The sequence below is a fragment of the Thalassophryne amazonica genome, chromosome 16 (assembly GCF_902500255.1).
Source record: "Thalassophryne amazonica chromosome 16, fThaAma1.1, whole genome shotgun sequence".
NCBI classification, from domain to species: domain Eukaryota; kingdom Metazoa; phylum Chordata; class Actinopteri; order Batrachoidiformes; family Batrachoididae; genus Thalassophryne; species Thalassophryne amazonica.
Genome location: NC_047118.1, coordinates 44,297,683 through 44,309,972, shown reverse-complemented (window position 1 = coordinate 44,309,972; position 12,290 = coordinate 44,297,683). Strand labels below are relative to the sequence as shown.

Sequence of the window (12,290 nt, the reverse complement as noted above, 5' to 3'; positions counted from 1 at the left end):
GCTTAAACAAAAACTTTATGAATGAATGGCCCCCAACTCCCAATTGCAGTAGTGAATGCATGATAGTTACTTAGACAGTAAAGTTTTTCATTGCGTATTAATCAGTCACTTTGTCAAAGTTGGATTTGATTCATGTTCTTCTCTTTCCTCATTCCCTAGGATTATGACTTGTGCATCACCTGCTATAATACTAAAGGTCACGAGCACAAGATGGATAAACTGGGTCTTGGACTGGATGATGACAGCAACAACCAGGCAGCAGCAGCCACTCAGAGCCCCGGAGATTCCCGCCGCCTTAGCATCCAGCGTTGCATCCAGTCCCTGGTTCATGCCTGTCAGTGCCGCAATGCCAACTGTTCCCTGCCATCCTGCCAGAAGATGAAGCGTGTTGTGCAGCACACAAAAGGCTGCAAGCGCAAGACCAATGGTGGCTGTCCCATCTGCAAGCAGCTCATTGCTCTGTGTTGCTACCATGCCAAGCACTGTCAGGAGAACAAATGTCCTGTCCCGTTCTGCCTGAACATTAAGCACAAGCTCCGGCAGCAGCAGCTGCAGCACAGACTCCAGCAGGCCCAGATGTTAAGGAGGAGGATGGCCAGCATGCAGCGGGTGGGACAGCCAGCTGGAGTGCCACCAGGGGGACCTGTTGGAGGACTTCCATCTCCAGGGAATAACAGTACAACAGCACCCAGTACCCCAACATCTGGTGGCACTCAACCTCCAACTCCCCAGACCCCAACTCAGACTGTACCCCCAGTTGCACAGCAAGGAATGGTCCCTGGACCTAGTGTCCAACAGCAACAGCAGCCGACTGGGATCCCTCCACAAACCAGCATGCCGCCTCAGCACCATCTACACCATCAGTTCCAGCAGATGGCGGGTGGAGGCGTAGCGGGGGGGTTGATGAGCTCTCCCCAACATCAAAAGCAAATACCTCCTCAGGTCCAACCACAACAGCAGCAAAGTGGTGCAGTGACCACCCCTCAGCAGCTCCAGCCGCATACAAACAACCTCCCTCCATATGCCAGCAGACCCCCAGGTTCCTCCCCAATTCACCAGTCCCAGGGCAAACCAGTTCTTGGCTCTGCAACACCTCCCCAACAGCAGCCCGGTGGCAACATATCTGGGGGTGTTGGAGGTCAGCAAACTCACTGCCAGTCCCAGGTCCAGCCTCCACTTTCACAGCAGCAGCCCCCCTCTGGCCCACCACCGGCAGCAGTGGAGATTGCCATGAAAATCCAGCAGGTTGCCGATGCACAGAGGAAGATGGCACTGCAGAGACAGGCAGTTGCAGGTTTGATGCAGCCTCACTCCCACCATCAACAAGCTCAAGGTCAACAGATGAGCATGGGCCACCCGGGGGGAGTAGGGATGGCTGGACCCCAGGGAATGCCTCCGCAAACTCAAGCAGCAGCTGCTCGTACTCACATGGATCAGCAAGCAGGAGCTCCTCCAGGTATGATGGTTGGGCCAGGTGGACCCATGCAGCAACCCCCTCAGCAGGGAAACATTCCTCAGAGCCAGCTCTCTTCTCAGTTGCAGCTTCACCAACAGAGGATGGGTGCTCCACTTCAAAACCCTCAACAGCAGCAACAACAGTGGGCAGGCCAGGGGCTGCCACCCCAACAGAGGCAGGCTATGATGAGTCAGATGGGCCATCCAGCCATGATGGCAGCTCAACAGCAGCAACAGATGCAACAGCAGCAGCAAGCCCAGACTCATGCTGCCCTGATGAATATGGCACAGCAGCAACAAGGTGCTGGTGGTGGGGTCCCAGGGGGACCTGTCCCTGGCTCTGCTGGCATCCCAGGCCCTGGTGCTGCTGGTGGGAATAGTCCTCAAGCAGCCTTACAAGAGCTGCTTCGGACTCTTCGTTCACCTAGCTCACCGGTCCAGCAGCAGCAAGTCCTCAGCATCCTACGCTCCAATCCACAGCTCATGGCTGCTTTCATTAAGCAGAGGGCTTCAAAGTACAAGGGGGTGCAGGGAGGAGCAGGTGGTGTCACAGGGGGTCTTGGCCCTGCAGGGAGTCCTGTGGGGAATGTCATGACAGGAGGTCCACAGGTGAACATGAATGTTGCTGGTGCTGGCCAGACAGGGATGCACATTAGGGGTCAGGGAGGGGCGAATGTCAACATGGCCACTATAGCACAGTTACAGCAAGTACAGCAACAACAACTGCAGCAGCAGCAACAACAACTGCAGCAGCAGCAACAACAGCTGCAGCAGCAACAACAGCTACAACAGCAACAGAGGCCAATGCTCAACAGTTTACAACAGCAGCAAGTTGCAGCTCTCCAACAACAACAACAGCAGCAGCAGCAGCAGCAAGGAGGACGAGGATTGCAAGGCCAGGGGCCACAAATGGCAAACCTCAACAATCCCCAGTTGAGAGAACTGTTCATGAGACAGCATCTCCAACAGCAGCAACAACCACAAATGGGAGTCAATCACGGCCAGTTCCAGCAGCCACCGCAAGGGCAGGGCTATTTGGGGCAGGGTCCTCAAGCAGGACAGGGGCCACCCTCTATTGGTTCTCAGCAGTCTGGTGGACCCCCGGGCCAGCAGGGGCAAGGCTATCCAGGGACAATGACCCAGCAGCAGGCTGCAGCTGCACTCCAACAGCGGCTCCAGCACCAGCACCACCTCCAAATGCAGCAGCAGCAGAACGCCTTGGCTGGCATACCAGGTGGTGAAGCAGGGCCAAGTGCCGGGGGTGTAGGAGGAAATCATCAGACACCACAAGGCCCTCAGCCCACTCAGGGTGGGCCACAACCTCTATCCTCTCAGGCCCTGCTTCACCAGGCCCTCCACCAGAGGCTGCTCCAGCACCAGCAGCAGCACCTTGGCCCTGGAGGATCACCAGCCCAGCACAGTAGCCCAATGAGCCCCCAACAGTCCCAGCAAGTGTCCCAGTCACCACACCCCCACCTGCAGGGCCAAACTCTGCCCACATCGCTGGCTAACCAGGTGCGATCCCCACAACCCTCACCGAGACCACAGTCCCAGCCGCCACACTCCAGCCCATCTCCCCGCTTGCAACTGCAGCCTTCCCCACATCACATCTCACCACAGATGCAGACGGGCTCGCCGCACCCGGGCCACCTCAACCAGCACCACCCAGGTATGGTGGTTCCCCCACAGCAGCAGCCACAGCCAGCATCACAGCAGCAACAGAACTCTATGGAGCAGTTTGGATCCGAGCAGAGCGCCATGTTGACTCAGCTGAGCGGCATGGCTAGTCTCCACGGGCCGGGCGGTGGCAGTCAGGACCCACTGGGCCAGAACATGAATCACAACCCCTTAGACATCATGTAGGATTGATACTTCTCCTGTCAAGTTGATCTGAGATGTTCTGTGATTCTTCGCACAAACTGCACTCATCCAGAACAGTGTTATTGTTACAACTTAGTTTTTTCTTTTTTATAGTATTATTATTAAATGTTATTTAAAATGTTTTCAATAAAGATGCATTGAACTGAACTTCCTATGGGAGATGAACAATAAATCAAACAGTCGTTAAATAAATTAGTATAAATGAATTGTAAGTTATTGCTGTTAATATATTTTTGCCAATTGTGGGCAATGCAGGGGGTTAGTTTCTCCAGCGGCCCCACAGCGCCACCTCTCGCTGAATACAACAGTGGTGATATTTTTGGGGGGTAAATGGGAGTATTTGCCTTTTATTAAGAAGCTTTTGCTTTTTTTTTTTTAGATTTCAAAAATTATCAAGAAGTAAAATGATAATGCAAAGAGCCTTTTTTTATTGTTATTTTTGTTGTCCGTCATCAGGCTGTAGTCTGTTTCAGCAGAGTGATGTGGATTTTTAATTATTATTACTATTGTAAATCCAAATGTGATGCATATCTTCCTTTTTAAAATGTTTGGTTTTGCTTTATTTATTTTTGGTTTTGGGGAGGGATGGGTGAGGGGGTTCTGTACCGTGAGACTGCTAGAGTTGCTATAGAAATCTATTTTTGTTATTGATTCTTAAGAGTTGGCGTAGTGTATATTTAATTTGACTTTTAGATGTATTTAGTTGGGGGTTATTCAGCCTTCTTTGCGGCAGCTGACCGTCCGCTGTCAGCGTGACATGTTTGACGCCCAGACAGCTTCTCTATCGGACATCCGTCATGCTGGAAGGGACTTTTTTCCCTCGCTAACATGCAAACCTTCTCCCTCGAATGTGTGTGCACTCCTTCCTTTAAAGACACTTCTTGTGGAGGCTTGGGGAGGAGGGGTGCATAACTGTGTGCCTGTAACATTTTGACTATAATGACCGGGATGTGGACAGAATGGGGTGGGAAGGGTTTATTGTTTGTTTTTTTTTGTTTTTTTAGGATTCTACTGTTTGGAATAGACAGAGGAAATTGATCCAAATGAACTGTGTTGCACAGAAATGAGGAGAATGGCGGCGATGCGCGCCGTCTCTTTCTGCCTCGTCCCCTTTGCTGCTTTTCTTGGACTTTTGAATCTCTTTCCTTTCCCTCCTTTTGTGAGGGGGAACTTACTCTCCCTCACCCCAAAACTCCATTCCCCTCTATCTTTTCTGCTAAGAACATCGGGAGTTTAATTTAATATTTTTTACTGTACAAAGGAAACACAAACTGGATTCAAATACAGTTTTTATAATAAAATGAAAATTACCATTACTAACGTGTTTTACATTGGGTTCTTGGGTTTCAAATTTATGGATTTGTGGAGTGTTTCGTAAACTTAAACTTTAAGACAATGTGTTAAAACTCCGTGGACATCTATTAAAGCTACTGTGTGTAAGACTTAGGGGCGTTTAGCAAAAATGGAATATAGCATTCATAACATTTTGTTCCCTAAAACAACAAATAGTTTTCATAAACAGAACGAGCCCCATATCTCCATGGGAGCAGGCCACCTCACAGAGGCCGCCGTGTTGATACAGTAGCTCAAAACGGACATACTGCATCTTTTACATTTTGCAACTTGACTGGAAAACTGAAGAACCAGTGCTTGCTCCGCCCTAAACTGTCTACTGGTTGCTAGTGCACGGAGGATCATATATATTCATTATCACGAGAAGTTAAGGGAGCGCAAGTCCTTGTCAAAAAATCATGACAGTCAGTGACATAACGCAGACTGCAACCTCACAGCTAGATGACCGTAAATCCTACACACTGTAGCTTTAAACTTAAGAAATCATTCACAAATGTATGTACCAGTAGGTGAACAGTCATGATTAATCATGATTGCCAGTGAGAGCAGCTTATCATATGGATGGATCCTGCACAGTTGGGATGGCTGATTGTATATAACAAATTATTCATGAACAGATATAAATTAACAACTGAAGTCTTGCATTCAGATTTTCATCTTGGCAGGAGAATTTACTGATACATTCTTTCTGAAAGACTTCATATGTGAAGAGCACTTGATCTTTTTTGTATCACGCCCTCTAGTGTTGATGTATACCCACACATTGAATTAACAGCATGCTACAAATTAATTTCTTAAACATTAAAATTGGAAACAATTTAGTAAATACAAAATTATCAAATTATTTGAGCATTTGCTTTCATAAATACACAAATTATTTTTCAATTGATAGTCAGTGATGTATTTATTACTTTTAAATTTTTAAAATGACAAATTTAACCATTTACATATTTAATTTTGCTATAGAGTCCCAGAGTCTGTTCCTTGCACTGGTTACAGCATCGGGTGGGGAAAGCAAAAATGTACAGTAGTGTTCAGAATAATAGTAGTGCTATGTGACTAAAAAGATTAATCCAGGTTTTGAGTATATTTCTTATTGTTACGTGGGAAACAAGGTACCAGTAGATTCAGTAGATTATCAAAAATCCAACAAGACCAAACGTGATATGCACACTCTTAAGGCTATGAAAATTGGGCTTTTAGTAAAAAAAAAAAAAAAAAAAAGTAGAAAAGGGGGTGTTCACAATAATAGTAGCATCTGCTGTTGATGCTACAAACTCAAAACTATTATGTTAAAACTGCTTTTTTTTTTAGCAATCCTGTGAATCACTAAACTAGTATTTAGTTGTATAACCACAGTTTTTCATGATTTCTTCACATCTGCGAGGCATTATTTTGTTGGTTTTGAACCAAGATTTTGCTGGTTTACTAGTGTGCTTGGGGTCATTATCTTGTTGAAACACCCATTTCAATGGCATGTCCTCTTCAGCATAAGGCAACATGACCTCTTCAAGTATTTTGACATATCCAAACTGATTCATGATACCTGGTATGCGATATATAGGCCCAACACCATAGTAGGAGAAACATGCCCATATCATGATGCTTGCACCACCATGCTTCACTGTCTTCACTGTGAATTGTGGCTTGAATTCAGAGTTTGGGGGTCGTCTCACAAACTGTCTGCGGCCCTTGGACCTAAAAAGAACAATTTTACTCTCATCAGTCCACAAAATATTCCTCCATTTCTCTTTAGGCCAGTTGATGTGTTCTTTGGCAAATTGTAACCTCTTCTGCACGTCTTTTATTTAACAGAGGGACTTTGCGGGGGATTCTTGCAAATAAATTAGCTTCACACAGGCGTCTTCTAACTGTCACAGCACTTACAGGTAACTCCAGACTGTCTTTGATCATCCTGGAGCTGACCAATGGGTGAGCCTTTGCCATTCTGGTTATTCTTCTATCCATTTTGATGATGGTTTTCCGTTTTCTTCCACGCGTCTCTGGGTTTTTGTTTTTTTTTTTGTCCATTTTAAAGCATTGGAGATCATTGTAGATGAACAGCCTATAATTTTTTGCACCTGCGTATAAGTTTTCCCCTCTCCAATCAACTTTTTAATCAAATCACGCTGTTCTTCTGAACAATGTCTTGAACATCCCATTTTCCTCAGGCTTTCAAAGAGAAAAGCATGTTCAACAGGTGCTGGCTTCATCCTTAAATAGGGGACACTTGATTCACACCTGTTTGTTCCACAAAATTGACGAACTCACTGACTGAATGCCACACTACTATTATTGTGAACACCCCCTTTTGTACTTTTCTTTACTAATAGCCCAATTTCATAGCTTTAAGAGTGTGCATATCATGAATGCTTGGTCTTGTTGGATTTGTGAGAATCTACTGAATCTACTGGTACCTTGTTTCCCATGTAACAATAAGAAATATACTCAAAACCTGGATTAATCTTTTTAGTCACATAGCACTACTATTATTCTGAACACTGCTGTAGGTGAGTGGGTTAGTCCATCCTAACCAGCTTGTGTAGACAATAACACAAAAACAAATGCTATCAGTTTGTAACTCGCCAAATGAAAAGAAATTGCAAGGACAAACCACTTTGCATCTGGTGAAGTGTGACACACCACATCCATCAGAAGACCAGCTCTGCCTGATGGTGTAGACGTGGTGCTGCTTCCTGAATGGTTGGTAGAAGACATCCCCGTGTCCCAGCACTTAACATCACTTAGTATAGTGAGGCAAATAAGTATTTGATCCATTATTGATCTTGCAGGTTTTCCCACCTACAAACAATGGAGAGGTCTGTAATTCTTTTATCGTAGGTACACTTCAACTGTGGAGATAAAAAAAAAATCAGAAAATCACATTGTATGATTTTTAAATAATTAGCATTTTATTGCATGAAATAAGTATTTGACACACGAGAAAAACAGACCTTAATATTTGGTACAGAAACCTTTGTAATTACAGAGGTCAGGCATTTCCTGTAGTTCTTGACCAAGTTTGCACACTGCAGCAGGGATTTTGCACCTACAATAAAAATTACAGACCTTTGCATTCTTTGTAGGTGGGAAAACTTGCAAAATTGACAGTGGATCAAATGCTTATTTCATGCAATAAAATTCAATTTAATGATTTAAAAATAATACAATGTGATCTTATTTATTTATTTTTTAAGATTCTGTCTCAGTTGAACTGTACCTGAGATTAAAATTACAGATCTCTCCATTCTTTGTAGGTGGGAAAACCTGACAGAGGATCAAATACTTATTTGCCTCACTGCACTACCCAACCATTATTGTAGTACATACTGGAAGTAAGTGAGCAAGTAGAAGGGACAAAATTCAGGCAAACTATGCTGCCCCCATCTTACCTGTTCTTTCACCCAGATGTTTACTGATGATGATATACACATATACGGTGCCCTCCGAATGTACTGGGCCGGTTGATATTTCATTTGCTGAATCTTAAACTTGGTCAATCACTTGGATGACAGATAGTCAAGGTCACTGGAGTTAAATGTCAAATTGTCATCACACTTTGTCTTCATGGGCAAGGTAAAGTATTACCCAGTATTTCTTAATGATTGGTGCAAATGAAGTCTTAGACTATTCAGTGAAATGTTCTATCCATTACCTGATTTCTCTCAGAAACTGGCTGTATAAGTGATGACTGGTATTATCATCGGTTATTACCCTGTGCACAAGAAAATCATGGTATTGTAATCAGTCTTGTGTGTCTGTCTACGAACAAAGTAAGTAAACTGCTGGATGGCTTTTCACCAAAGTTGGTGGTAATATTACTTGGGCAGAGTTGATTTGAGTTTTGGAGAGGTTAACAAAAACATTTTCTGCTGTACCTCCATAACCAGTACAGTTAGAGAGATGATCTGACTTATTCGCCGTTTTGCCGTTGTGAATCTTGCGCCGTCTCGCGGTACGTGACTCATGGTCATGGTCAGCAGAGTTCCAGTTTAGGGCACAGTGTAAACACACCTTGTGAACAAGGCTGGGTAGGATTACTTTGAAAGAATACATGTGGATTACATGTATGTATGTACATACATTTGTATTACTTGTAATCTGATTACTTTTGGATTACATTTCAAAGTAATCCTACCCAACCCTGCTTGTGAAGTATGGACAACAAGACAACATTAGGGTACAGCAGAAGTTCATCACAGGTGCTGGACCTCTTTTACATAATCCTCTCAACTTGGGAGAACGTGTCATCATAATTGCTTGTGAACTCGGCGCCATCCACATCCTTGCTAGCCATTGATGCCAGAACTCTGGTGGTGCCACGGTGCATTCCAGGAAGCACAGGATGATGGGAAACGTTAAAGTACCGAATATCCATCCATCCATTTTCCATATCCACTTCAATTAAGGGTTGGGGCATATCACAGCAGTCATAGGGTGTGAGGCGCACCCTGGACAGGACGCAAGGCCACATATAGACAAACACATTCACACATAGCTATGGCCAATTTAAAGTTTCCAGGCCACCGAACCTATATCTTTGAGGAAGAAAGCTGGAGCACCCGAAGGAAACCCACACAAACATGGGGAGAACATGCAAACACCACACAGAAAGGCCACAGGTGGGAATCCAACCCATGACCTTCTTGCTGTGAGGCAACAGTGCTAACCACTAAGCCACTGTGATGCCCTAAAGTTTATATCGATCAGCAAAATATTTGTGATTGATTGGTATAAGGGATGTCGTAAAGGAAGCCATGTTTGTTCTGAATGCAAAGGGTTAGCATCAGCCCTCTGACGAGTTTGTCCAAATACTTGTGGTATCTGAAAAATGAGGAACTGTATATTAAAATGCCCATAAATTTTAAGTAGTTAATGTGATATTTTTGGTAAATCCCATGGTTTAAAAACAAAAGCCTACAAACGGGGTTCAAATACTTATGGACCAAACTATAATCTCATTAATTTGTCTCAAGATGTGCTTTAATCCATATTTATTGGAAACACAGTCAAAAAAAAACTTTGACAAAAGACATTTGAAAGTTCATCTTACATCAGTTAGTTTAGCTTATACGTGTGACATGCAATAAATAATAGCTGGCTACCATGTGCACGTTGGCCTACACAGCGTTACAGCAGCAGTATAAACTCTTAAAGTCCTCGTTCCAAAAATGCACAAAACGCCAGTTAAAAGCGCAGACGATCAACTGGGAATACAAAAATAGAACCAGGTAGTATTTTGTACTTGGAAAAAGTAAAAGACAAGTCAGCAAACACAGCTGTGCACTTCTCTTTTTAGCCTTAAAAAAAATGCACGACTTCATCAACTGCAAGCGTGAATTGAATTTTCCTTCATTTTGTTCCTTTTGTGACAGAAATAAACCTGTTCAATAAAAACACACACAAGATGAGGCTTTTTGTGCATGTGCAGTACAGACCGACAGGGCATGCAGTAAGATCTGTGTGAAGATGTCATTTTTACAAAATACTAGTCGTAAGAAAATGGAGCGACTGAAACCAGCCCCGAGCACAGATCAGACTGTGAAACTGATGTTTTGCTGGAAAGCACTGAGGACAACTAGAAAAAGTGTTCGAGTGGAAGTAACAGTTCTATTTCATTCCTCCTGACCACCAGAGGGCGGTGCCTAGCACCTGGGATTATTCCGTGTGAGCATGAAATAATCCCAGGTGCTAGGCACCGCCCTCCGGTGATCATCTGGAATTCACAGAACCACAGTTACATAGGTAACTTGTTATGCTGCCTGTCTCTTTCTCTCAGCAAACCCTACGACCCCCCAAAAAATAACACCTGATTCTGATAGTCCTGAGGCCCGCTGGAAATTTGCTACCACCTTTTGGAACTAAGAGTAACTGCATCCTCTATTAAAACTGTAGGCAAGACTTGTGGAAATGGTAGCCATAGCCAGAGAGGAGTCAGTTAATTCTTACGTCCACCAAGGATGTAATAAAATCTTCAGTGTTTGTCTGTCTGTTAGCAGGTTAACGTCAAAACTACTGCATGAATTTTGACAAGATTTTCACCACAGATAAATAGGCAATGGAAGTCTCCATTAAATTTTTGGAGGTGATCCGGATCCAGATTCAGTATGCAATTATTGTGTTATATTGTGGAATTTGGATCCAGGTAAAGTCCGGGTCACAATGTCAATCACATATCTGTTATTGTGAGTCATCGTCAACCCTTGGCGGATGTCAGAAATCTCCAATTACTCTTGTTACATATAAAAAAGATCCTATCATGATGAAAAGTATGTCACATTATTTGTCTGATTATAAGGATTCCAAAACCAAAATTTTTGAGTTATGCAGTAAAAACAGCAGAAATGGAGACCAGTTTTGGTTTGTACAGGGGTCAAAAATTCTAGTTGCTCTTTTCTTTGTTTGGTTGGTAAAAAGTAATGCAAATTATTGTCTGAGGTAGTACAAGAAAAAAGTATACTTCGCACATCTGTTATGATTAATTATCACATTATGTGGCAACGTATGATACATGTCATAACTAATATGACCTTTGCTTTGAAGATAGATGAGGTCTGGGAGCACCCAATGGTGTCGCATTCCACTACACGACTGAGCCACCTCCCAGGAAGACAACTGGTCCACCCTCCATCTGTGACTGGAGGACCTATTTTTGTGGCCGGGACGGTGGTGGGATTTGGAACACCGGTCGGCTCAAACTGAAGACCAAAACTGTACCAGGTCAGCCAAAGGGGAATTCCTCACTAGCCAAGATAGCAGGAACATCTTTTCAATCTGGACTTCACCTTGCTACACATCACTTATTTTTTACCAAAATTGGACCAACATAGATTCGGAACCCTGTACAAACAAATTGACCTTTGCCCACATTTTTTGCCGTTTTTACCTCATAAATCCGTATTTGTCTGTAGACAGTACAAACTATACAATTTACAAGCTGTATAATAAGACATTACATTATACTCTTCAACATGAGTGGAGTATTTTTAAATTTTGATCCCTGTAATTCTTAATTGACTACCTGGGTATAGCTACCACTTAGAAGGTCATCATACATTTTTATGTATGTTGTAGTACACTAAGGGTGGATTGCGTTCTTTTGCCTCCTTAGGTGGTGACAATTAGGTCAAAACTGGCGACAGGATCCCATGCACTATGAGTATCAGTTATGCAGTGGTGGGCACAGCTAACCAAAAAGTTAGCTTTGATAACCGCTAATCCACTAATTGAAAAATTACCTTTTAAAACGCTAAGCCGATAAACCGATAAAAAATTTAGTGGAAGTTACCGCTAACGACTAACTTTTAGTAATGACTCAGTAAGCAGTCAGCTAAGCCACTTTCGAGTTTAAGCACCACAAGTGCTGTTGGGTAAATTCAAAGGCAATCACAAACCAAACACATACAAAAAGCTAGAGCTTCTGACATAAATTCCAGATAGTTTATCAAAATTAACAGCAACGCTGTCATTTTTACAAAGTGAAAATATGATATCCCACATATTTTTTTAAGTAATGTGCTAATTCTGAAGGTTTGAGCGTTAGACACATTGGGAAATTCCAATGATCTACTCTCACCCCCCCCCCCCCCCCCCCCCCAAGT

The 12,290-nt window shown here is 43.6% G+C and overlaps 1 protein-coding gene across 9 annotated transcripts in view; it reads left to right on the top strand.

The window, feature by feature from the left end:
* Positions 1 to 4,649, top strand: part of ep300b (E1A binding protein p300 b) — a 106,253-nt gene extending 101,604 nt beyond the window's left edge. For 6 of the 9 annotated variants that reach the window (XM_034189612.1, XM_034189608.1, XM_034189609.1 and 3 more), the window contains one exon: positions 160 to 4,649. In XM_034189612.1, coding sequence (XP_034045503.1) covers positions 160 to 3,318 — 3,159 coding nt within the window. In that variant the 3' untranslated portion in view covers positions 3,319 to 4,649. The remainder of the gene's footprint in view (positions 1 to 159) is intronic. The other 3 variants (XM_034189611.1, XM_034189607.1, XM_034189610.1) reach the window with 3 other exon arrangements.
* Positions 4,650 to 12,290: the final 7,641 nt, after the last annotated feature.